The 27,388-nt window shown below is 47.2% G+C and overlaps 1 protein-coding gene across 2 annotated transcripts in view; it reads left to right on the top strand.

The window, feature by feature from the left end:
• LOC121289841 (catenin alpha-3-like) overlaps positions 1 to 27,388 on the top strand; it is a 1,845,970-nt gene that overhangs the window by 207,523 nt on the left and 1,611,059 nt on the right. For both annotated transcript variants that reach the window (XM_041209732.1, XM_041209733.1), the window contains exon 6: positions 16,714 to 16,977. In XM_041209732.1, coding sequence (XP_041065666.1) covers positions 16,714 to 16,977 — 264 coding nt within the window. The remainder of the gene's footprint in view (positions 1 to 16,713; positions 16,978 to 27,388) is intronic.

Genomic DNA, 27,388 nt, shown 5'->3' on the forward strand with positions numbered 1-27,388 from the left:
CCATTCCTGGCATGTTCCGCCTCATCAATAGTTGATTCTCAGGAAGCATGCGGGTCACTGGCGGGTGGCCTCTGATTTGCCCGCCCTGCCGTCGCCTCAGGCCTTGTGTAAACCGGGTGCCATATTTAAAGGCTGCCCCTGCACAGAACTAGCACTCTGCAAGGGATAGGAAGCTGCTGGAAACTAATGGCTGCCAAAGGGAGGAAGCGTGCTGCCCCCAAATTTAGCAACGCCTTCCTTAAGCGCCTACTGGATGCAGTGGAGATGCGCCGCTATGTCCCCTACCCCTGATCTATGTGAAGACCAGCAAGCAAGGTCACCAATCCTGCATGGGAGGCGGTGGCAGTAGTGATCAGTGTCAATGCCCTGCAAAAGAGGACAGCCACCCAGTGCTGCTACAGGATGAATGATCTCATCCATTCTGCCAGGGTAACTCACTCTTCTCATCGCTCTCAACTCACACACTCACAAACTCATCAACCATCCATAGGGATCTCATACCTCAAGGAACAGCACCACTAATTCTCACATCCACACCCTCACATCTCCATCAGGCTCATATCCTCTAGAGCTCGTGCCCTAATCCCATCCATGGCTCTGCTCACCACACAAGCATTCCACGCAGTGTCATGTGTCCTGCTCACACTCTCTCCATCTGTTTTCATACAGTAGAAGCTGGCTCACAACAGCAGGGAGAGATCCCAGGCCTGGGGTGCAGTGGCCCACATTAGGCCCCTCACTCACTTTGAGGAGCGTGCCATCACACTGAGTGGTGAGGGCGTGGACCGTACATGTGGTGACGGTGAGGTCGGTGGCGAACACCCTCATGAGGATCCTGCACCACTCTCAATGGAACTGTAAGTGCTCTCTCTCTCCTGCTTTTGAATCTGCCGCCATGTGTCAATCATTTCAACTTTGGTTCCCAGGGAGCTCTGCCAAGCAACTGACATCCGCAGCCAGCCATTCGCTCAGCTCCATTCACATCCTCACCTCCAGCCCAGTGGCACCTCCTCCATTGAAGAGCTGGAAATAAGCAGCCTGGAAGACCCATCACAGCGCTTACCCACACCCTCCACCATCGCAGAGACACACACCTCGGTGGGACCTAGATCTTGAGCAGGCTCGGGTTCACAATCTGGTGGTCACCGCAAAGACACATGTCCGCAGCAGGAGGAAGCAGATTCAGCCGAGCTCCCCGATACTCAGACAACTGCTGGGGAAGAGGCATCTGTGAGGTCAGAGCCTTCCAACTCATCCTGGAGAGTCAGCAGAAGGCAGGGGAATGTCATGCAGAGCTGTTGGAAACCCTCACTAGAGTGACACATGAGTTGGAGGAGTACGTCCGCCTGGTCTCTGATGAAGTGGTGTCCACATGTACACATATGGAGGCCTCCATGGGGAAGATGGTATACGCATAGAAACCCTTGTCCGGCAGAACATGTGCACAGATCTGCACTCCATTGCGGTAGCCATGGGTGAGTTCCTGCAGTGGCAACATGAGAGGGAATTGTGGTGCCTTAACGTCCCTGCAGGTGTTCCTGCCCCTTAAGGAGTCAGGCCAGAAACACAGAAATCCCAAAGGGAGGAAGAGTGGCAGCTGGACACGCCTGGGCCATCCACTCAGGAATCTCAGAGGCTGTCCACTCCCTCCGAGTCCCCTTTGCCTGTGACCCCACTCAACCTCATTCTCTGTCACCTCCAATGGAACAGCTGGCCCACAGGAGGACAGCCAAAGCAAGCCAGGGCCCTCAAGGCCTCGGCTCTCCAGAGGACCCACACTGAAGGCCAACCAATACACAGGCTGTCTCCACCCCAGCTGTGGATGGCAGGGCAGAAACTAGAAGAAGTGATCGGCCTAGAAAAGTTAAGAATTTCTGATCACAAATGGTTGCATGGGTGAACACACTTTGTCACTTTATAATCTGAAAATATATTCACTTTCACAGAATAATGTGTCTGCTTCATTTACAGGTTTCATGAGTCCTCCTCCTGTATCCCACTACCCCCACCGCAACCTCCCTGCCCAATCCCCCCCAACTAGCAGTTTAGCTGCACGCAGCCAGACCACAAGTGATTCTGGAGGGAGAGGTGTGTGTGTGTGGCAGGGCCTTTCGGAGCCTCATGCGAGCCTCTCCCACACACCCCAGAACCTTCCTCAATCACACTCATCTCAATGTCCTGAGCATTTTAAATGCTGCCTGCTGGGCTTCTCTTTCAGTTGTCCACCCAAACAGATCTGTATCTCCGCCCACCCACTGATCTCACTCCCATGCAACACCTGTGCCCGTCCTACAGGAGGTTCTGCTCACTTTCGATTTCAGAATTATGGTCAATGTAAGGTTTGTTTTCAGCTCCCCTGTCCTCCTGTCCTTCCCCTCCCCCACCCAGTCACCCATGTCTTTTCTCCCATCACTGTTGACCCCCGGCTTCACCTTCCACCTCCCCACCAACACCTACCAACCCGAACCCTTTTCTTTCCAGGATGTCCAGGTGAAGTTGCACGTTCCCTACCTTCCTGACAATCCCAACCCCATCCACATTGACCTCCCCAACCTCCTCCTTCCCGCCCCCAGGATCCGTGTCTGCCTCCAACCACCCTCCTCATCCCATCTACCACTACTTTCACACCCTCACCTTCCCACCCTACTGGCTCACTCTGCCCTCTCTCAATCTCACCTTTCCCTCCTACCATGTCCACCCTCAGTTCACTTCCCAGGAAGTCATTGACTCTATATACCCTTCCCTTGCATGTTCACCTGGACATCGCCCCCTTATTCCCTCCTCCATCCTTGCTCCCACATCCCCACTTACTCTCTCCTCCCCTCAGACTCTTTCCTCCTCCTGGATTCTTTCCCCCCTCCGAACTCTTTCCCTTCAACTTTTCTCCCACCTTACACCTTCCTTCCCTTACACCTACCTCCTCGGTTGCCGCATTCTCCCCCGTTACACCCTCTTCTCCTCGTACTCCCTCACCCTCTTTCAACCTCAACCCCTGACACCTTCATTTCCCCCAACCTCACCCCACTGGTACACTTTACTCTCCCAGTCAGACCTAGACCTTCCTCTCTGCCCCCCTCGCCGATCATCCATAGCAGCCCATGGCCAAGACCCTGATGTACCGAAGTAGACCCCAAACATCAACAGAGACCACCCACCCTCCATGAGCTGCTTTGTGGTGGAGCCATGTCCATGAGACTCTGCCCAGCATGCCATGTACCTGTTCCTCTGGTGTGCCGTTGTTGTCGAGCTCCAGCACCTTCTGCTCCTCGGATGCACATGGTGTGAGCAAGGCCCTGCACGACTTGTGTTTTGGGCTGGTGTGTTTTCCTGCCAACGTGGGTAATAAATTTAGCATAAGGGGATGATTCCGGCGAGCAGGGCTTATAATTAGATGCAGATATATTAAAATGATGTTCCCAACATGTGGCAGTGGGAAACATGGCCCGCCGTTGATGGTGGAGTGGATGATCGCAAATAGTTTCACGATGGCATGAAACCGATTTTTGGCCCTCTCGCCATATTGTCTGCTCACGCCCGCCATAATGCCTGACACCAACGGGAACGGAAAATTCCAGCCATAGATAAAGTAAGATAGATTAAGATGGCAGATTGAATATAATGTAGGGAAATGTAAAATTCTTCACTTTGGTCCTAAGAATAGAAAGGCAGAACATTGTTTAAAAGGCAAGAAACTTGTAACTGCTGATGTTCAGAGAGACTTGAGTGTACTCAAACGAGGAACATAGAATGTTAACATGCAGGTACAGCAAGCAATTAGGAAGGCAAATGGCATGTTGGCCTTTATTGCAAGGGGATTTTAGTACAGGGATAAAGTCATCTTGTTACAATTGGGCTTTGGTAAGACCACATCTGGAATATTGTTTTGGTCTCCACATTTACTCAGGTGGCAGGTAGCAAAACAGATTGACAGTGTGGTTAATAAAGCACACAGTATCCTGGGCTTTATTAATAGGGACATAGAGTACTCGAGCAAACAGGACTGGACAGAGTAGATAAGGAGAAACTGTTCCCATTCGTGAAAGGATTAAGAATGAGAGGGCACAGATTTAAAGAATTTGGCAAAAGAAGCAGAAGTGATATGAGGAGAAACTTTTTTCACACAGTGAATGGTTAGGGTTTGGAATGCACTGCCTGAGAGTGTGGTGGAGCCAGGTTTAATTGAAGCATCTAAATGGGAATGAGACTGTTGTCTGAAAAGGAAGAATGTGCAGGGTTACAGGGAGAAGGCGGGGAAATGGCACTCGATGAGTTGCTCATTCGGAGAGCCAGTGCAGACATGATGGGTCAAATGGCCTCCTTCTGCACTGTAACAATTCTGTGATTCTGTGACATTTATGGAAGGGTATACCTGTATTAGAGGCAGTACAATGATATTCACTAGACTGGTCACAGAGGTGAGAGGATTGTGCTATGATGAAAGGCTGAGTAAATTGAGTTCTCTGGTATTTAGAAGAATGAGAGGTGATCTCATTGAAACATTCAAGATTCTGAAGGGGTTTGACAAGGCAGTTACTGAAACACTCTTTCCCTTGGCTGGGGAATCTAGAAGTCTGGAACACAGTTTCGGGATAAGAGGCTGATTATTTAAGATTGAGATGAGGAGAAATTTCTTCTCTCAAAGGATTGTGAATCTTTGGAATTCTCTACCCCAGAGGGCTGCGGATAATTCATCATTGAATATATTTAAGGCTGGGATGGATTTTTGGTCTCTTATCGAATCAAGGGACATGGGGAGCAGGCAGGAAGATGAAGCCCAAGATTAGCCACGATCATATTGAATGGCGGAGCAGGCTTGATGGGACCTAATGTACCAGAAGTAGCAGCCAGCAGGAATTTTATCTGGGGAGGCGGGGACAGCCTATTGGCACAGTTCTACAAATCAGTGTAAAGCCCCCCTCAACCTCATCCTCCTATCTCCCCTCATTGCTCTTCACCCCTCAACATCCCCTCACCATGCTACCCCCTTCATGGCCCTTCATTCCATTTCAACCCCTCACCCACTCTTCTCCCCCCTCACCCCCTCCCACCCAGTAACCCAGTATCCACTTTGTAAACAAAACTCAAGGGCCCTATAATAACATTTGGAAATCTTTGAAAAGCTCATCAATCTGTCAAAATAAACAAACATCACTTGAATAGCCAATTGCAAAAATATTATTTGCTCAGAAGCTCATAGATCTGTCAAAACAATCAAATATCGCTTGAAAGGCACTTGAAAAACCATTTCCCTCTTAGTAGCTCGCAATCTTCTTAAAAGACCTTATATCTGTCAAAATTAACAAAATCAAAGTCCTCTGAGCAGCTATGTAAACAAACCCTCCAGTACTGAATCCATCATTGGTTTAGAAGACAGCTAAAAGTATAGACATGTATCAAAGCTTTGAAACAGCCAACAGATGGCTGAGCCATTCTGCAAAGATTTAATGAAACCATGGGTAAAGTTTAAACAATTAGCTATTGCTCTCATACTGGGCTGCGCTTTTCATGTTATACAATGTAGAATAGACTTTATCCAGTGGATAATCTATTCTAATATGTCTGAAGACTTATCAACTTCTGCAATCCTGTTCTTTCACTTGACAGCTTTCTAGTTGCTAGAAGTAACAATCTGGCAATTACATTATTTAATGGTCACATCTGTTTCAATCACAACATTGTCATAACACACTTTAGTAAACATTGATATAACTCAGGCTATATATAGCATTTCATGAGCTGTAAAGGGGCAATACCATTCATACTCACCTTTTATACTCTCCCCACCTCCAATCCATGGTTCACACCTTCACTCCACAGGTTTGATTTAGAAAGTTTTCCAAAATATGGCCACCTCATTGAAAACTGCAGAAGCTCTAAAATGCCAACTACCAGAATGGTGCAGGCCCCTTCTAAACATTACTGCGTGGGATTCCCACCCCAACCCTCCTTTCCTGCACTGCTGAAAATAGCCGGAGATGGAAATGATGGCGGGACTTCCGGATCCATGCTCTGGCCGCCATTTTATTCTGTCGCCAGACTCTATGTAGCCCTGAAATTGGGACTGCAAAACCTTGTCCCTGGTGTGTGAGTATTTGTCTCCCTTTCACTCTCCCCTCAGTCCTGATGCCTGTTTCTCTCCACTCAGGTAGTAGTATTCAGACACCAAGTCAAACAGTAAGGAGAGCTTATTTAAACGTTTCCCCAAGCACCCAATTCTCATTGATCAGCTGGCATAGTTAGTATTCTCAATAAGCCTGTACAAACAAATCTCTCTGTGGGAGGCATTTCATTGATTTTTAATACAAACAATTATCATTCAGGAACAATTCCCACATCAATATTCAACAGAATATGTTTAGTGAAGTTAGCGTGGACAGGTTGGACTACAGGGCCTAGTGGATGGAAGTTGAAACAGGCAGGTATCACCCAGAAGTATCGGTCCCAGTTAGGTATGTATGTTTTGGGATAGGTGGAGGTGAGGGGCTGCCTGAGGCAAGGGTAATCCAGAGTGTCCTTGTGGAAGGAAATGTTAAAACATTTTAAGCAAACACTTCACTAGACTGATTCCTGGGAAATATCGGGATTGGGGCGGGGGGGTGGGGGAATGGGGGGTTGTTCTAGGAGGTGGAATAGGCTGATATTCCCTAAAGTTTAGAAGGGTGAGAAGTTGGAACTTGTAGGTTGCTCTGGAATTCTGCTGCTGTCAGGGAGCCTGGAATCTTGACAATAGAAAACAATCTGCTCCTGCCCACCTCTGGTGCCACCCACCCATTGTGCCAAGTTGTGATGGACACTAACATGGATTCAGTTTTGCTCAAGGAATTCTGGAAAGTTGTTGGAGTTTCAAAGGAGGGGTGCTTCACCTATCCAAAGAGTTCTGTGGAGTTTTAAGGTCAGTCAGCAGAAAGGTGTTTTCAATGATAGGCTGACTGTTACATTCCTGCCTGGGTTGTAGCATGACGGGGATATGGAGCAGAGGAAGCAGGGAGGGGTCACTGTGTGTAGTAGGGGGAAGAAAGGGCTCTTATAGCAGGAGTCGTACTCATCTAGGGTATTCAGGGAATGCTTCTCCTACCTCCGCCTCAGCCAGGAGCAGTGTTTGAGGGAGCCACAATTCACCAAGGAGGTGGTCACTGAACTGTGCCTTTTTCTTGAACCTGAAATTCAGCCAGAAAGCAGGGTGAGGACGATGCTGCCAATGGCTGTGAAGATCATCGTGACCCTCAATTTTTATACCAGAGGGTCCTTTCAGACTGGAACAGGCACCATCAGCAACATCTCTTTGTCAGTCATTCATTGCTGCATCAAGGAGGCTAACAGAGGCTCTGTCTGTCGGGTGATGGGACTTCATTTTCGTCTCTCTAAGCAGGGAGAATCAGGAGGAGCAGGCACGTGGCTTTGTCAGGGTAGCAGGATTCTCGATGATGCAGGAAGCTATGGATTGCTGGCACCTGGCTCTGTGGGTACCACCTCTCAATGTGGAGGTGTACTGAAACTGGAAAGGTTCCCTTCCTGAACGTGCAGTTGGTGTGTGACCGCTCATAGACTATCATGTTGGTGAATGTCTGCTATCCTCGAAGCAGCCATGCATCACTTTTATCCTGCATCACTCAGCTGTTCCCATCATCTCCAAACCACCACGATGAACAGAGGGTGGCTGCTTTGCAACAAGGGATACCCTTTGTACACTGACTCATAGCCCCTCACCACCACCCGACCACATGTGGACCTTGTGCGGACAATGAGAGCCATGCTGCCACTAGGAACATTGTAGAGCAAATAACTGGCATCCTAAAACAACAGTTCCATTGTCTGCACTATCTTCTGGCCTGCAATACTCACCGGGGTGCATCTCCAAATTTGTGTTGTTCTGCAGCGTCCTGGACAACCTGAGCTCAGGAGGACACAGCCCTTGCAACCAGGCCAATACCGGGGACCTCAGGAGGAGGAGGGTGGGAGGGGGCATTTGGGACATCTTTGCAATGTCCATGGGCAGTTCTCGGACTCTGAATCCCCTGAAATAATCCCCATATGTCACTGCTGCTCCAGAACTCCTCACTTTACCATCCCTCTGTTACAGCCCATCACAGCATTCTCTTGGGCAAAATCCTGAAATCAAAGACACCATCAAAAGAATTTCATACCATTTTTATCCAAGAACACTTCCAACAACACATACAAAAGTGAACTATTCACCTATAGTGCCTGCCTTGTGGATGCCTTTGCCTGTCCTAGTGCTTCTAAAGAGAACTGCCCCAGCGTCTGCAGCCTGGCTGCCGGAAGGCTGCTGACTTTCATTGGGGGAGGTTGCACATAGACTTGCAGGATGACCTGGAGCAGCTCTGAGCCCTGGGATAGCAATCAAGTCCTAGAAGGCCTGGTTCTAACTGCACCATCTCGGCAAGGGTGGCAACAGTTTGAGTTGGCTGGCTGACAACAATGGTGATGGGGGAAAGAATACTCTCATTCTGACAGAGAGGACAGCAGGTTTGTGCTCCACAGAGCCACAACCACTCACCCAGGATGGTGCCTCAGCAATCCTAGTAATCTGCTGGAGGACAATTGCTGTTCTGCTGAGGGAGCCTGAAAACTCCTTTGGGTGTGGAGACCCACAGCCATGATGGCAGCAGTCTGAGCCTGCATGGCAACAAGCTGGGCTTGTATAGCAACAGGAAAGATCTCATGACCTCAGTCTGAGCTGCAACTGCAGCAGGGGGGAAACAGGCAGGCATCTGTTTATGCTGCAATGGAAGCATAGACGTTGGCCACCCTTCTGGGTCCGCAAGTGCTATGTTGGCCACCACTTCCACACTGGGAAACGATAGGCTCCAAGCTCTGTATAAAACTCTGTCCAAGTTAGAGCTGGACATATCCGTGCTCCTTCACAGTGACAGCAGGCTGCAAAAGCATTGAGCATCTCCACGTACAGTATAGTAAAGTGTTTCCATGTCAATTGTTGTAAAAACCACTAATTCTTTTAGGGAAGGAAATCTGCCATCCTTACCTGGTCTGGCCTATATGTGATTCCAGACTCTCAGCAATGTGGCTGACTCTTAACTGCCCTCTGAAATGAGCTAGCAAGTCACTCAGTTCGACCAAACTTCTACCTAGTAGGAATTGAACCAGGAAGGCATCGACCTAGGCATCTGTTCTGTTGAAGGGTCATGAGGACTCGAAACGTCAACTCTTTTCTTCTCCGCCGATGCTGCCAGACCTCCTGAGTTTTTCCAGGTAATTCTGTTTTTGTATCAGAAATAATGGCCAACCCATCCCTGTCGATCCTGTAAAGTCCTCCTTACTAACATCTGGGGGCTTAGGAAAGCTGTCCCATAGACTAGTCAGTCAAGCAACAGCCTGACATAGTCGTCCTCACAGAATCATATCTTACAGATAATGCCCCAGACACCACCATCATCATCCCCGGGTATATCTTGTCCCACCGGCAGGACAGACCCAGCAGGGGTGGTGGTGCAGTGGTATACAGTCATGAAGGATTTGCCCTGGGAAATCTGAACATTGATTCTGGACCTCATAAAGTCTCATGGCATCAGGTCAAATATGGGCAAGGAACATTCCTGCTGATTACCACCTATCTGCCCCCTGCCTCCTGAGTTAACCAGCCTCACTGAAACTCTGTATTTCACATGAGGGATTTGAGTCTTTGCCTTCAAAGATCTCACCTCAGAATTCTCTCCAAACGTCAGTCCAACTCGGACGGCCTCAACAACTGCCCACCTCGCAGGATTTCAAGCTCGTCTCCTGAGATTCCCTTCCCATGGATTCTCAATGTTACGCTTTAAGATTCTGAAGGATTTTGATAAAAATGGGCACCGAGTGTTTCCACTTGTTGGGAAGAGAAAAGCTAGAGGCCATCAATAGTCAACAAGAAATCTAATAGGGAATTCAGAGAATGTCCTGTCCTTGTGCAATCCTATCCACCCAACAAGGGAACAATGATACAAATCTAAATCATAATGGGTCAATGAGATGGCGGGATTCCTTGTGACTATTTTCTGGTGATCTAAATTCCTTGTGAAGTCTTCATGGCATTTTAAAAAAAAAATTTCGCCCGTAAAAGTAGATTCACCTATGATGACGGACACCAACAAATAATAGTGATGTCAACAACATTACTCCATTTGAAGCCAGGCAAAAATGCAACCACATTTTCCAGCGTACAGGTAAGGAAAGAGAAAGGTAAACTCCACATTCAGTGCACACACTCTAATATCAGCTGCACTCTTTTGTTTAGCTGTAAGTAAAGGCTCTTGAGTGTTCTCAGTGAGAAGCACAAGTATTACCATTAGCCATTCTGCTATATTATTACCAGCACAGTGTGACTGGGCTGTTGGATTCCATTTCCACTTTACCATTTCAGAGAAAATGCAGATTTAATCCAATCAACCAGCTATAGGCAGAGGATGTGGGACAAATTCACCTCGATTAGCGACATGCAGATACCTGAGAACTCAGTGTCTAAAGAGGGATAAGTATGTTTCTATAGAACCTGAATAATGTGTGATATTGATCAGTAAATGGCAGGATTCTGATAGTGACAGTAACATGAGATTTTCTTCTTTCTTGTGTTCTTTGACTGAAGGCAGGTCCGATCCACAGCGACATGGCCTCCACCATGGGTAGGGCAAGGTGGCACATCCTGAATCTGCCCCAGTTGAACACCCCCAAGGTGGCTGAGTTGCTGTGGCAACGTGCATTTTTACATGCATGTTGCTGTCTGAAGCTATGGATAGCGATGGTAGAGGCTCCAATTTTCTTTCCATCACACAGCTGACCAGGAATCTCTCTCACTCTTACTGCCTGCCATTGGCCTGTGTTGGAAGGGTTTGTAGCTGGATTCTCAACCTGTTTGGCTGTGTTATGAACACAGCGATAAAGTCCTGCAATGGACTTGCACCCGGAGCTGCACCACAGGGCTTCTAACATGTGACATTGACCAGTAAATGGGTGGAATGCGATCCTGCCATTAACAGCCATCCATTTACTGATCAACACCTCATGTTACTGTCACTATCAGAACCATCCATTTACTGATGTCACTGAGGGTGACTTTGCAGTGTTGACCAGGCAGTGTGCGTTGTTGGCGTTTCTGGTTCCCATGTCAAATCAGATGATCTGTAAGGTTTTGTTCTGTTTCAAATTTTCTGTAGCGGTTTGATGCATCTTTCTAGGCCATTTCAGAGGGCAGTTAAGAGTCAACCACATTGCTGTTGGTCTGGAGTCATATGTAGTCCAGACCAGGTAATGACTCCACATTTCCTTCACTGAACGTCATTAGTAAACCAGATGGTAGTTTCATGGTCAGGACTATTGAGACTACCTTCCGCCCCACTCCCCATTCCAGATGTATTAATGAACTGAATTTAAATTCCACCAGCTATCATGATGAGATTTTAACCCATGTCCCCAGATCATTAGTCGAGATCTCTAGTGACATTACCAATGTGCTGCGATTACAACAGCTGATGAAGAAAAGGGGAAATGAGATGGAGATAGAAGAGGAAAAAGAAAGAAAAGGAAGGCAGCAAGAGTGTACAGTACAAACTTAAGCGATTCAAGAAGAAACAAAGGATGTTATTCCTTATATTTGGTAAAGCTGCCAGATATTTCCCACCCCTTGTTACTCCTGAGAAGTTAGTGATTGGCCTTTTTTTGAACTGGTAGTGTAGGTACATCCACAGAGCTGTCAGTTAGGGAGCTCCAGTATTTGGACCCAGTGTTAATGAAGGGTTGGCAATATTTATCCAAGTCAGGGTGGTGTGTGGCTTGGAGGGAAACTTGGATATTCTCCAATTTGCATTTGCTGCCCTAGTCCTTCTCGGGGGTAGATGCCACACGTTTGGGAGTTCCGCCAAAGATGCTTTGGTGTGTCGCTGTAGTAAAAAGCCCCTTTGGCCTAAGTCTGAAACTGATAACTTTATATATTGGCAGTTATACAATAAGAATGCCAGTGAGCATACAATTAATAAGTGTGGCTATATGTCAACAGTCAGCTTGTCTGATTCTTGAACTCTTGAAGGCTGGCCACATCCACTCAGAACAGAGTGCGTACCCCAGACAGATGCAAACTCCTGCTGTGTGCGTTCCTTGGAAGACTGTTTTGGAGATTCGCAAGTCAGTTGATTGATTGGTTTCTGAGTGCATCAGACATCTAGCTGAAGAGAGAAAAGAAACTGTTGTGTAGAAAACAATTACTTGTCATTAAATGGATTATCATTAAATTGTTCAGTAACCAGTAAGTAATGGTGGAATATGCAATTATCGACTTAAGCAAATTAATTCTTTCTGAATTCCTCACAATATTTGGCTACATTGTAATTTAAGTACTTGCTGATAAGGGTGTATTTTCTTGCAAAATCTCCTACTTTCAAAAGGCGTGCAATGCAGGATTCCTGTGAGTGGTGAGACCCAGTGTGTTGTTTTGCACAGGTATCCAAGGTTTATGAAGGGTATTGGCAAGTTAAAAATGTTCCACTTTATCAACTGAATTTTAACAGGGCTGTAGAGAAACATGAAAAACAGACATGGGGGATGAACAGGCCATTCAGCCCCTCGAGCCTGTTCTCACAATCATGGCTGATCTGTACCTCACCCTAATTTTTCCCTCCTTTGCTCGATATCCTTGACAGCCTTATCTAATAAAAACCTATCAATCTCAGTGATGAAAATTCCCCTTGACTCCATCATCCACAGCCTCTTGAGGGAGAGATCCAGGTTTCCACTAGTCTTTGTGTGAAAAAGTGTTTCCTGATTTCCCTTCTAAATGGCCTAGATCACACTTTCAGATTATGGCCTGAATTTTTCCTTTGTTGAGCGTGCGCAATTGGCGGGCCCAGGAGCGGCTGGGAAACGGGGCCCGACTGCGATTGGCCCCCAACCATGATTTCATGTTGGCTGCCCAATTAAGGCCCGTCCAGCGTGAAACACGTCGTCTGAATGGTCAGGAAGGGCTGGCCGGGGGCAGGGGCCTGTCGGGCACCAGGTCCAATGGCTTAAACTAATGACACGTCCCTGTTCTCCCTTATATTCACCAGCATGCACTCATTCGCAGGACCCCGAAGAGCCAACCCTGACGTCAGAGGACCACCAGGCCTCAGCTGCACCTGTGTCATACCTGCTCTCTGAACCAGGCATCAGCACAGATACCAACACCTCAGTGGGTATTAGATCCTCAGCTAGAATGTCAGTGCACAGCAGTGAGGGCACTTCACACTCACTTGAGGTGCAGACAGAGGCAGAGAGTGCCCAGGGCACTGGCAGTTGGAGGACTGCTGGAGACCAGGGCGATGCTGAATCGAAGGCAAATGATAAGCCTCTGGAGTTGTCCATTAGGCGGCAGATGCTGGATGTCCAGCGGGATGTGCGGGAGGATCTGGCAGAGAGCCATGAGGGTATGCGTGCGATGGTCTCCATTATGGAGGAGTCCATCTGGAGCGTCAGCACTGCGCTGACTCTCATTGCCGAGCGCACTGCCTCCTCCATTGAGAGAGTGGTGACTCTCATGGAGACGCTGCTTCAGGAACAGAATCAGGGGTTCCTGGGGTTGCGCTCGGACCTGCAGCCCTCACACAGACAATGACCTCAGGTGGTCAGTGTCAGTGTGGGAGATGGATGAGGCACCCAGTATCCCAGCTAGGTGCACAGGGAGGGTCAGAGTGACCTCATGTTGACACACAAGCTGCTTGTCATCTCTGCGGGCTCTTCTCAGGGTGCTATGGATGACGGCAGCAAATCCTCTGTCCCTCTGCCAGTGACAGTGGCATCCGATAAGGCTGTGGTGACTGGGGAGATGCCAGCCATAGAACTGGCTGCTCCCTCCCAGGCAGGGCCAGCAAAGGTTCCATAGGCCAGGGGACAACTGCCAAGGTCATCTAGGCCAACAAGACAGCAAAGTCAGCAGGCTGTCTCCAATGCTGGTGCCAGCGAGGTGGGGGACACCAAGATGTAAATGTAAGTTTAAAAACCATGAACACAAGAGGGACTGGTCACAGGTGATCTTCTGTTCTGTAATGTTTTGTTTATATGTTTACTGGTGTGAAAATGAACACCAGAGATGGTAATGTTCATTTTTTTTTTATTGTAAAAAGTATATAAATTTTTTTTGTTGTAATGGCCAGAGTATGCTTCACCTTTTTTCTTTAATGTGGTGCAGGGTATGCCAGTTTGTAATGCTGGACATGAGTCGATCGGAACTTTATTGCCCAGGCACTGAGTGGGCTTTGGGTTCAAATTAAAGGATTGTTTCAGATGCCCTGGTCGGAGGCAGCAGCAGATCTTTAGTGGCCTAGATAAGGGAGTGTTGGATCAAGGCATCCCTGGTGTCCCTGCCTCCCTGAAGGATACTGAGGTCTGCCTCCATGTCCTCAGCATTCCCTTCACTGTTCTCCTCTTCGGTGGCTGTGGAGCTGCCTCAAGATCCTCTTCCTCCAGTGGGTCCCCCCTTGCCAGTGCCAGAGTGTGGAGAGCGCAGCAGCAGCCACTATCAGTGACACACGCTCTGGGGGGTATTGTGGTCTACCCCTGAACAGTCCAGGCATCGGAAGAGCATTTTCGGAAGACCTATGGTCTTCTCTATCACCACCCTTGTGGAGACATGGTTCCTATTATAACGCTACTCTGCCTCTGTTCTTGGGTGGCGGAGAGATGTCATGAGCCACCCCTTCAACGGAAAGCCCTTGTCACCCAGCAGCCATCCATCCAATTGGGCTGGAGCAGTTAAGAGCCTCGGCACCTGCCAGTGTCTCAGGATTTAAGCGTCATGGGAGTTGCCTGGGTACCTTGCACAGATTTGTAGAATCTGCATTCTGTGGTCACACTATCTGCACGTTCATGGAGTGGAAGCCCTTCCTGTGTTGACAAAGGCACCGGGCTCACCTGCTGGCCCCTTGATGGCCACATGTGTACAGTCTATTGCACCCTTGGCATGGGGGAAACCAGCAATCGCTGCGAAATCCCTGGCTCGCTCAGTCTGGCTGGACCTGTCCGGACAGAAATGAATAGATGTTATTACCCACCTGAACACAGCTTCTGTCACCAGCTTGATGCAACTGTGGACAGCTGATTGGGAGACTCAACACAGATCTCCCACTGAACCCTGGAAAGAGCCGGAGGCATAGAGGTTTAGGGCCACTGTGACCTTCAGAGCCACTGGCATGGGGTGTCCACCCACACAGTCAGAGCTGATCTCAGGCCCAATCATCTGACAAATGGAGGTCACTGTCTCCCTGAAGAGGCGGACCCTCCGTCGGCATTGCAACTCGGACGTGTTAAGGTAGCTGCATCACCATCTGTAAACCCTAGCAGGGGCGTCTTTTGCGGCCCCTTCCACCTTGGACTACCTGCTGGCCCTGTGCCCCTTGTGCCTGCGCCTCTCCTCCCACAGGTCCCTCCCCTGGAAGCTGTATTGGGACACCCGGCCTCCTCTCCCTTCTGTCCCTCTCTTCCTCCTCAGAGGAGGTACCTCCAGTGGAGACCACAATCCCCAATACCAGGGTAAGGGAAGGCTGTCTAATACCTGGAAGGGTCCACATGGCCAAAATCATCCGGGTCCTTGGAGACACCAATGAGTCCTGAAATGAAGCCTGGAAATGCTAAGTCTGAGCTCAGAACTGAGTTGAAGCTGTCAAGTTCAAATAAGCAACCAGCAGAAAACTATCTCCTAAATTCCCCACTACTCACACTGGCAATGCTGCTGACTCTTTTTATCCCGCCCTTGGATGAGGTTTTGTAAAAAGTGGCTGCCTGTCCGTTTTGCCCATGCGACAAGTGCAACATAATTTCGCGAACAATTGCCTTTTTAATGGCCTTTTAACTGATGGTGGGTGTGGCTCCGAAACCCATGCGTACCCGCTGACCTGAAGGTTGTGCGTGTGCGGGATGATGTCAGGATGCTCGCCCGACATTACCTTGTGTGATTTTACATCTGATCGGGTTGGGCGCGCGCGCATCCGCGGAACATAATATTCTGCCTTACGTCTTTTTGTGTTGAATTCCTGATCAGAGGAAATTGTTGCTATCTACCTTATCAACACCCTTGATAACCTTAAACATCTTAATTAGATCACTCCTCGACTTTCTAAACTCAAAGGAATGTAACCCAAGCTTATGCAACCTGTCCTCCTTATTCACGCCCTTAACCCCCAGTATCCTCTGGTGAATCTGCATTGTAAGCCCCTTCCAAGGCCACTGTATCATTCTTTACATTCCCAGAACTAAACACAATGCTTCAGAAGGGGTCTGACAAAGACCCACCTGATATATAGAGCGTACAACTGAAGCATAACTTTCTACATGTAGTATTCCAACCCATTGCACTAAAGGCCAACACTCCATGAGACTTTTAGATTATCTTTTGTACCTGCCAACTACTGACTTATGTACCCAGAACATCCAAATCCATTTGCTCCTCCTCAGCTCCTAGACATTCACCATTAAGAAGATGGACAACCAGTTAGTTTGCATCCTTTTTTCCAAATGTTTTCAAAGACCAGGTAAAACCGTCAGTAGCAAGTAGAAACCCCCATCAGGTATAGTTGACCACATTGGCCAAAGCATGGCTTTGGGAATGAATTCAGCGGTTGGCTGTGCATAATCAAAAGCCTTTTGAAAATAATCTTCATTTCATCATCTGTTGCAGCTTTATTCAAAATAGGTCTTTACTGAGGTTGTATTTTGTCCTTTCCTTTTTATTTGCAGGACCTGAAGTCACCCAGCCAGCGTGAGGACCTGTCTGCTGCCCGTGCTTGCTTGAAGCAGACCTCCATCCTGTTATATTCTACCTCCATGGCGTGCCTAGATCACCCTGAAATTGCTGCTCTCCAGGCTGGCAGACAGTCCGTCCACAATGAGATACAAGATGCATTCACTGTGATCTCTGATGCCGTGCAGGGAATTGCATGTCCAAATTCCCAAGCTGTATCGGATACCCAATCTCTGGTTGGAGCTCTTGATGAGTTTGAGGTAAGAAAATGTGACATTGTTTTTGATGAAACCAGGGTCATGTATGTGTTGACCTCTTTTTAATAGTTACTGGACCCAATTGTCACATAACCTGGTCTGATATAAAGCATGCTTCTGTCCAATGTATAGTTCTTGTCCATAAACTGTCATTGAAGGGGAGTACAATTTGTTTTTGCATTGGAAACATTTTAAAAATAATCATACACCATTACATTATGACATTTGAAGGTGGCAAGGGTTTTTAAACTTACCTGTCAAAGATTCCTGATTCCAAGGCAGGGTTGCACCGAGGTTCACAAACTGATTTATTTGCAATTGTTCCTACAGCTTCAGGGATCCACCTACCTTGGCAAAATTACTAATGTCAGGGAAAACAGCATTTGCATGAGGCACTTAAATGGTGATTCGGAGCTGTGCTGCGGTTCATGACCTGCCATTTTTCCCACCAAAGGCAAAATGGCGTCTGTCGTGAAGTAGCTGGTAAGTTTAAAATTGCAGAAGGACTTCCAACATGGGTTCACTCAGCATTGGGAGGAGGCAGTTCAGTCTCCCGTCCTTTCTCAAATAGGATGTCCACATTAAACTGCATTTCTCAATCCTGTCTTCAGTCAGCCCACCCTGAGATTTCATTATTTGTCAAGCCTCTTCATAATGCAGATAAAACACATCTGGCCAAAAATTAAAACTTAAACTACAGTGAAAAATAAAGAATGTAATTTAAATAAAACCACACTGATCAAATAGCTTTTTTTGTATTTGTTGAGGGTGTCACTGGCTAGGCCAGCATTTACTACCCATCCCATCTGGCCTTGAGGGCATTTAAGAGGGAGTAACGTCCAGGATAACAGATTTCTTTCCTAAAGGACATTAGTGAACCAGGCAGGTTTTTACAACAATGTTTTCATGGTCATCATTAGACTTTTAATTCCAGATTTTTATTGTATTCTACCATCTGCCATGGTGGGATTTAATCCTGGGCCCCTCAGGGCATTACCCTGGGTTCCTGGATTAGCTAATCTAGAGACAAGGCCCCTACGCCATCACCTCCCTGATGATCGTGTTGCCGTGATAAAGTATTTGTGCTGTTTCATGGGCTAGTTATGGATAGTGTCATGAACTTGATGTACCAGACAGGTTTCTAACTCGAAACAAACAGGGCTCTTGTAGAAGCTACATATTTGAACCAGGTCCATGACTAGAAAGCTCCCCTCCACCCCCCAGGATCCCAGGATTACCCGTGCATTTGTCAGTACAATCACATGACCCCTTAAAGGCAGTAGGAAATGTTTTACCTACAATCACTACAGCAAGGTTAGTAAGTGAGTTTACAGCTAGTGTGGTTTCAGAAGTATTTGACAGTCAAGAAAGATAGGGAATTCAAAGGGTATACTCTATACAATATGCATACACAAACAGGAATAATATGTACAGTACGCATAAACAACAGTGTAATATTCTGTACAGTATGCATACACAACCAGGAATACTCTGCACAGTACATATACCCAACAGGGAATACTCTGTACAGTACACAAACACAGCAGTGTACACTGCACAGTAAGCAGGCACCAACAGTGGATACACTGCACAGTTCACATACACAAAAGTGGATACACTACCCAGTGAGCATACACAACAGTTGGTACACTGCACAGTACACATACACAACAGTGGGTACACTGCTCAGTAAGGGTACACAACAGTGGGTACGCTGCACAGTACGCATACACGACAGTAGATACACTGCACAGTAAGTGTATAAAACAGTGGATACGCTACACAGTAAGCATACACAACAGTGGGTACATTGCACAGTAAACATACACAACAATGGGTACACTACACAGTAAGTAGGGACAACAGTGGATACACTGCACAGTAAGCATACACAACAGTGGGTACACTGCACAGCAAGCATATGCAACACTGGATACACTATACAGTAAGCATACGTAACAGTGGATATGCTGCACAGTACATATCCACAACAGTAAATACACTACACAGTAAGCATACACACCGGTGGGTACATTGCATAGTAAGGGAACACAACAGTGGATATGCTGCACAGTACATATACACAACAGTGGATACATTTCTCAGTAAGCATACGCAACAGTGGGTACGCTACATAGTAAGCGTAAACAACAGTGGATACACTGCACAGTAAGCATAAACAACAGTGGATACACTGCACAGTAAGCATATACAACAGTGGATACACTGCACAGTAAGCATGCACAACAGTGGATACACTGCATAGTAAGCATATGCAACAGTGGATACACTGCATAGTAAGCATATACAACAGTGGATACACTGCACAGTAAGCGTATACAACAGTGGATACTCTGCACAGTAAGCGTATACAACAGTGGATACACTGCACAGTAAGCATGCACGACAGTGGATACACTGCACAGTAAGTGTATACAACAGTGGATACACTGCACAGTAGCGTATACAACAGTGGATACACTGCATAGTAAGCATATGCAACAGTGGATACACTGCACAGTAAGCGTATACAACAGTGGATACACTGCACAATAAGCGTATACAACAGTGGATACACTGCACAGTAAACATGCACGACAGTGGATACTTCTTATTCATTCTTTGATGGAGATGACTATGTTCATCATCTGGGGTGTTTGGTAGAGTTCGGTGGGTGGGTAGGTGAACCCTAAGCCCGATCTGCACCCAGAAGGTTCTGCTGCAAGTAGGACAGGATACCAGAGACAATTCAGTACTGGACAAGTTGCTCGTTCGTGATTTCTTCTCCTTGCATTTTCTTTCTGCCTCTTGTGAAAATGGCTAATTTCAGGATTCATATGTTTTAGATGTATAAATTTTAGTTTGAGAATTAAATATTTAAATGTAAGGTAACTGAACCTAAGTTCAATACTCCAGAACACTTGGGTATTTACACATCAAAGGTCCTCCCATGTACTTACAAAGTCTGTGTTAGAAGGGAGAGACACATAAAACAGCAGAAGGGGCTAACTAGCTGAGTAAATGGGGATAACAAGTCTGAGAAGGTTTGCCCTGTCTTCATTAGAAATTTAAGTTATCCATGTAGGTTCCAGATCAAATAAAGGTTTGAAAGAAATGGGTAATCAAGGGAGACCTTAAAGTAGCCATATACTTTTCAGATCAATGGCTTTGTTTTGAAACTAAAAGGTAATTAATTTAAATATCTATTGGACATCCCAGATGTTCTCTGTAACCGTATAGATAAGTGGTTCAGGATGGAACAGGGTTGGATCTTTTGAAAGGTATTTTCATGGCCACTTTTAGAACAGCTGAAGCAGGCAGTTGGAGTCTGGAAGCAGCTTTGAGAAGCTGTAAAGCACTTGCAGACCAGAAGCAAAAGCACTCTCAGAATTCAAAGGTGTTTCTGAATTGGAGTCACTAAGTAAGAGTGAAGTGAGGTCCACGCTTGAGCCGGGGTGTCTACAATTGTGAGGTACTTAAAGAGTTGGAATGTTGTTTAACTGAATGCTATTGGAAAAGCCCTAAGGAATCTCATACTTCTGAGAATAGTTAGAACAATGAGGGGAATCAAAGTGTGAGGAGGATCAAAGTGAATTCCTGAGAGCTCTGGCATACCTTGGTTTGGTCCCAGGAGAAGTGAAGGAACCCTCAAGATCCTGTAACAAATAGGGGAACTCTTGCGTGGAAATAAAAACTAGAACCGGAAGTGTCCTGTTGAGATTTTCAGGCTTATGTAATAAGGGTTTATGGAATATAGTGTTAAATTAGTAGTACTTGCTTTGTCAGACTATTGTGCTGTAAAAGGTTTAGTTTACAACATGAAATCTTGAGGCGTAATTTCTTTCAGTTAATAACTGGGAGTTTGAATTTCTTCTTAAAAGCTAATGATCTCCCTCAAAATTATAACGCTCTGATATACGCTCACTTATGAAGGAGGCCACACCGGTTTTTATTTGGTTGCGCCAGGCATAGCAATCCTGGTCGAGCTTCTCTCAGGATTTGAAGGCAATGTCAAAACTCCTAACTGAAGCCTTCAGTGTCCTTGACCTGCTCCCTTTGACCGCCATCAGAGCCTACCCTAGATTCAAGCTCTCTATAGAAGATTCACTTTGATAAACGAGTGTTAGTCATTCTAGCTAGTCACAGTCGTGACTATCTCAGTATGGTAAGGATGTGCTGTATGGTATACCAAACTGTGGATACTGCATACAGTGGGTATACCCAATAGGGGATATTCTGTACAATGGGTACTCATAACAATGAATACTATATATTCTGGGTATACCCACAGGGATTACTCTGTACAGTAAGTTTAGCTAATAGTGAATATTCTGTACAGAGGATATACCAAAAAGTGTATACACTGTACAGTGAATACACAATAGGGAATATTCTGCAGTGTATTCAACTCCAGGGATTAGTGTGTACAATGGGTACACCCAACAGGGAATACCCTGAACTGTGGGTACACCCAAAGTGGATATCAGCATGTTGGGGGTTACCATTGACCAGAAATTTAACTGGACTAGCCATATAAATACTGTGGCTACTAGATCAAGTCAGAGGCTGGGAATTCTGTGGTGAGTAACTCACCTCCTGACTCCCCAAAGCCTGTCCACCATCTACAAGGCACAAGTCAGGAGTGTGATGGAATACTCCCTACTTGCCAGGTTGAGTGCAGCTCCAACAACACTCAAGAAGCTCAACAACATCCAAAATAAAACAGTCTGCACCACATCCAAAACCTTAAGCAATCAATCCCTGCACACTGACGCACAGTGGCTGCAGTGTGTAATATATACAAAATGCACTGCAACAACTCACCTTAGATCCTTCAACAGCACTTCCCAAATCCACAATGTGTACCACCTAGAAGGGTAAGGACAGCAGCTACATGAGAACACCACCAAGCCATGCACCACCCTACCTTGGAAATATATCGCCGTTCCTCCTCTGTCACTGGATCAAAATCCTGGAACTTCCTCCCTAACAGCACTGTGGGTGCACCTACACCAAAGGGACTGCAGTGGTTCAAGAAGGAGGCTCCCCGCCATCTTCTCAAGGGCGACTAGAGGGGGACAATAATTTCTGGCTTTGCCAGCAATCCTGTGAAAGAATGAAAGAAAAGAGTCTATAGTGGATATCCCCAACAGGGAATACTCTCGACAATATGTGGACCCAGCCTGGAATACAATATATGGGCCAGAATTTTCGGCTTGGCATGCGGGGGTGGGGCCCACTTGCTGAGGTGTAAAATGACATGCGATGACATCGGGCAGGCGTCCTGATGTCTCATCGCGCATCATTTATATTTTCAGTTCGGCAGGCGCGCAGCTGGCTCGGCTGCATGCCCACCGACCTATCAAAGGCCTATTAAGGCCATTTAACTAACAATTAAAGTTAAAAACTGAGCTGTCTCTCTAACCTTAAGGTTGTCGGGCAGGCAAAGAGCCCAGGCGGCCTTCACATTTTTCATGGAAACTCATCCACAGGTTGGATGAAATTTCATGAAGGGTTTATAAATTAAATAAATTTTTTCATTAACGTTCATTGACATGTCCCAGCTCATGTGACACTGTCACATGAGGGGACATATCTTAAATTTTTAAAACTTAAACTAATCTTCCTGAGGCAGCTCTGTACTCTAAAATAGCGGTGCGGACCCGATCAGGGGCACCGATCGGGTCCACACCTGCCCCCAACTGCCCCCGCACAAACCCCCCCCCCACCCCCCCCCCAACCCCCGACGGGGGGAATATTCTCCCCGTGGTGTGTATCCCCAACAACAGCGGGTATATCCACTATACAGTGGATATACCCAATATCACATACTCTGTTCAGTGGGTATATCCTACAGGGAATACACTGTACACCTGTATCCACTCAGTCACAACCTTTCATAAATTTAAAGATCTGTATTAGGTCAGCCTTCAGCTTTTCTTTTCAAGACAGAACAGTCCCAGCCACTCAATCCTTTCCTGATTGGCATACCCACACATTTCTGGGATCATCCTTGTAAATCTTCTCTGCACTCTCTCTAGTGACTCGATGGGCTGAATTTTACACTGGAGATGGGGCCCCACTTCCCCCATCTAAAGGTCAAGTGCGAGCTCACCCCTGCTTGGCTGCCTCACCCTGCAGCCATTTAACAGCTGTTGGGCCTTCAAATGGCTTGAGACAAGCCTTTCGACTGTAGTACAAGGGTGATCAGGATTGTAAGGGTTAATGTGTGGGGCTGTGTAAACAGCACTGCCCATAATGATGATGTAAGAGACACATGACCAAGAGTTGAGAGGGAGAATGATTATGGATTAGACTGAGTAATACTGAGAGGCGGAATTGTCCAGTTCTGTTGGCAGCAGGCGTCATGGTGGGTGCGAATGGATAATATGGTGAGAAGGCCAAAATTCGGTTTTGTGTCATTGTAAAACCGGTATGTGATCGTCTGTTCAACTGTCAATGGCTGGCCGTGTTACCCGCTGCCACATGAGAGGAACTTAATTTCAATACTTTAGCATTTTACTATCATCCCTGCTTGCTGGAATCATCCACCACATCAGATTTACCGCTCACGCCGGCGTGACTTCGGACTGGTGTGGTTCACGACTGCCTTTAAAAGGTACGCACCTGTACTTCGAGGGGGACTCGGAGGTGAGTGCACACAACCTTGCACAGCGCTTATGAGCATTGCCTGTAGGACATCGAGGAAGAGGCATTGCGCATTCACAGGGGGCACAGGCAAGTTGCTTTTTCCCGGCTGGCTCCAGTGCAGGCCAGGCCGGGGATTAGGTGGAGTGTGGTGGGCGGTGCTGGGGGAGGAGAGGTGAGGCAAGGCAGCACATGCTGCTGGGGTGGAGGGGATGGGGTGAGGGAAGCGGCCACGCACTTGGAAAAGCTTGTCAAAAGTGAGCATTCTTCCACAGATGAGACCGTTCAGCAGCAGCTCCACTGACATGATTGGAGTCGGGCCTCTGAAACCTTTCTGCCCACTCAAGCAATGCAAAAGCATGAAAGTTCCACCAAATGCTCCAGAACTTTTCACCCCTCGGGTGCATACTGCAAATTAATGAGCGTTTCAGGGGGCAGCAGAGCAATTGGACGACTGGGCAAGTTGTACAATCCCCTTGCGAAAGGTGGCCATGGAGCAGTCACTGGTGGAGGCGCTCACAGCTTGCAATGTCTTTATTAAGGTTTGGACCAGTATCCATTATTGTTCAAGCTAACAGTGCAGCCTTGCAGTGTGGGTTAGGAGAATGCCTGCGCCTGAGCTGAGAGCACAGCATGCAGTCCAGTGGGCAAAGCTGCCGCCAATCAGTCAAGTGGAGTGGGGCGGAGGTGGGTGGGGTTTCAGACAGCCAATGAACACACTACACACTGGCCATCCAAGTGGTGGCCAACATTCTCCTGCACGTGTAAAAGGATCTTCAGACTTAACCAAGAGATGTGCTTAGTACACCTATGCTAACCCATGCATCTCTGTCTTTGATCCTGCAGGAGGAGAACACCAGCATCCTGGTGATTTAGCAGTAGGCCTCATAGCTTACAGAGAGCAGAGAAGAAGAAGAAGAGAGCAGCAGAGGTGCCTGGCTCAGCAAAGAGAGAAGCAGCTCCTTCAAGGAGCTGAAGATCCACAGGGTCTTGGAGGGCATCCGCTGCCAATGGCCATGGTGCTCAATTTTTATGCCAGTGTCTCGATTCAGGGCTCCACAGGTGACCTGTGAGGGATCTCGCAAGCCTCCAAGCACGAGTGTATCTAAGAGGTCACGGAATCTATCTTCCCAAAAGTACAGCATTGTGCATTTCAACCGGCATCAGGAAAGCCAGGAAGCAAGAATACTGGGATTTGCCCAGATCTCGGGTTTTCCAAAAGTGCAGAGTGACATCGACTGCACTCACACGGCGCTTAGATCTCCATGTCAACGATGTCAACCGCAAGGGCTTCCACTCTTTGTTCTTTGTTCTTTGTTCACATGAGAGGAACTTAATTTCAATACTTTAGCATTTTACTATCAGCCCTGCTCGCTGGAATCATCCCCCACGTCAGATTTACCACGCACGTCGGCGCGACTTTTAAAAAAAAATTAAAAGTGATATCACGGTAAATCTAGGACCTGATTGGCTGGTAGAGAATTTACACTGAATTTAAAACTAAAACATTGTTAAACTAAGTAAACCAAATAAGTGAATCACTTAATTAATAAGTAGAGGGTATCTAGACCAGAATCAGGCGATTACTGTTCTTAGAATTTAGCATTTATGGTAGAAATCGAGCCCTAGGGAACGTATAGTTAATAAAGAGTCAATAGGCAGTTATTAGATTTAAATTAATTTATTAAATAGTTCTAGAAATGGCACTTGCTGGGGTGAAGTGCTTTACCTGTGGGATGTGGGAAATCCGTGACGCTTCAAGTGTCCCGGACAACTACATCTGCAGGAAGTGTACCCAATTGCAGCTCCTCACAGACCACATGGATCGGTTGGAGCAGCAGTTGGATGCACTTAGGAGCATTCAGGTGGCGGACAGCGTCTTTGACAGGAGTTTTGGAGACGTGGTCACACCCAAGGTACAGACAGATAGATGGGTGACCGCTAGAAGGGGCAGGCAGTCAGTGCAGAAATCCCCTGTGGCTGTCCCCCTCTCTAACAGTATACCATTTTGGACAAAAGCAGAATTACCTGGAAAAACTCAGCAGGTCTGGCAGCAACGGCGGAGAAGAAAAAAGTTGACGTTTCGGGTCCTCATGACCCTTCCACAGAACTGAGTAAAATTAGGAGAGGGATGAAATATAAGCTGCATTAAGGTGGGGGGGTGGGGGAGAGAAGTAGGGGGGGGTGGTTGTAGGGACAAGCAAGCAGTGATAGGAGCAGATAATCAAAAGATGTCACAGACAAAAGAACACAGAGGTGTTGAAGGTGGTGATGTTATCTAAACAAATGTGCTAATTAAGAATGGATGGCAGGACACACAAGGTACAGCTCTAGTGGGGGTGGGGTGGAATAAGACTAACCGGGCATAAAAGGTATAGATTTAAAATGGAAATAGGTGGGAAAAGAAAATCTATATAAATTATTGGAAAAACAAAAGGGAGGGGGAAGAAACAGAAAGGGGGTGGGGATGGAGGACGGAGTTCAAGATTTAAAATTGTTGAATTCAATATTCAGTCCGGAAGGCTGTAAAGTGCCTAGTCGGAAGATGAGGTGCTGTTCCTCCAGTTTGCGTTGGGCTTCACTGGAACAATACAGCAAACCAAGGACAGACATGTGGGCAAGAGAGCAGGGTGAAGTGTTAAAATGACAAGCGACAGGGAGGTTTGGGTCTTGCTTGCGGACAGACCACAGGTGTTCTGCAAAGCGGTCTCCCAGTTTGCGTTTGCTCTCTCCAATGTAGAGGAGACTGCATTGGGAGCAATGAATGCAGTAGACTAAGTTGGGGGAAATGCAAGTGAAATGCTGCTTCACTTGAAAGGAGTGTTTGGGCCCTTGGATGGTGAGGAGACAGGAAGTGAAGGGGCAGGTATTGCATCTTTTGTGTTTGCATGGGGAGGTGCCATAGGAGGGGGTTGAGGAGTAGGGGGTGATGGAAGAGTGGACCAGGGTGTCCCGGAGGGAACGATCCCTATGGAATGCCGATAAGGGGGGTGAAGGGAAGATGTGTTTGGTGGTGGCATCATGCTGGAGTTGGCGGAAATGGCGGAGGATGATCCTTTGAATGCAGAGGCTGGTGGGGTGATAAGTGAGGACAAGGGGGACCCTATCATGTTTCTGGGAGGGAGGTGAAGGTGTGAGGGCGGATGCGCGGGAGATGGGCTGGACACGGTTGAGGGCCCTGTCAATGACCGTGGGTGGAAAACCTCGGTTAAGGAAGAAGGAGGACATGTCAGAGGAACTGTTTTTGAAGGTAGCATCATCAAAACAGATGCGATGGAGGCGAAGGAACTGAGAGAATGGGATGGAGTCCTTACAGGAAGCGGGGTGTGAGGAGCTGTAGTCGAGGTAGCTGTGGGAGTCAGTAGGCTTGTAATGGATATTGGTGGACAGTTTATCACCAGAAATTGAGACAGAAAGGTCAAGGAAGTGAAGGGAAGTGTCAGAGATGGACCATGTGAAAATGATGGCGGGGTGGAGATTAGGAGCAAAATTGATACATTTTTCCAGGTCCCGACGAGAGCATGAAGCAGCACCAAAGTAATCATCAATGTACCAGAGAAAGAGTTGTGGGAGGGGGCCGGAGTAGGACTGGAACAAGGAATGTTCCATATACCCCATAAAGAGATAGGCATGGCTGGGGCCCATGCGGGTACCCATAGCCACAACTTTTATTTGGAGGAAGTGAGAGGAATTAAAGGAGAAATTGTTCAGTGTGAGAACAAGTTCAGCCAGATGGAGGAGAGTAGTGGTGGATGGGGATTGTTCG

This window comes from Carcharodon carcharias, chromosome 17, assembly GCF_017639515.1.
Source record: "Carcharodon carcharias isolate sCarCar2 chromosome 17, sCarCar2.pri, whole genome shotgun sequence".
Taxonomy (NCBI): Eukaryota; Metazoa; Chordata; class Chondrichthyes; order Lamniformes; family Lamnidae; genus Carcharodon; species Carcharodon carcharias.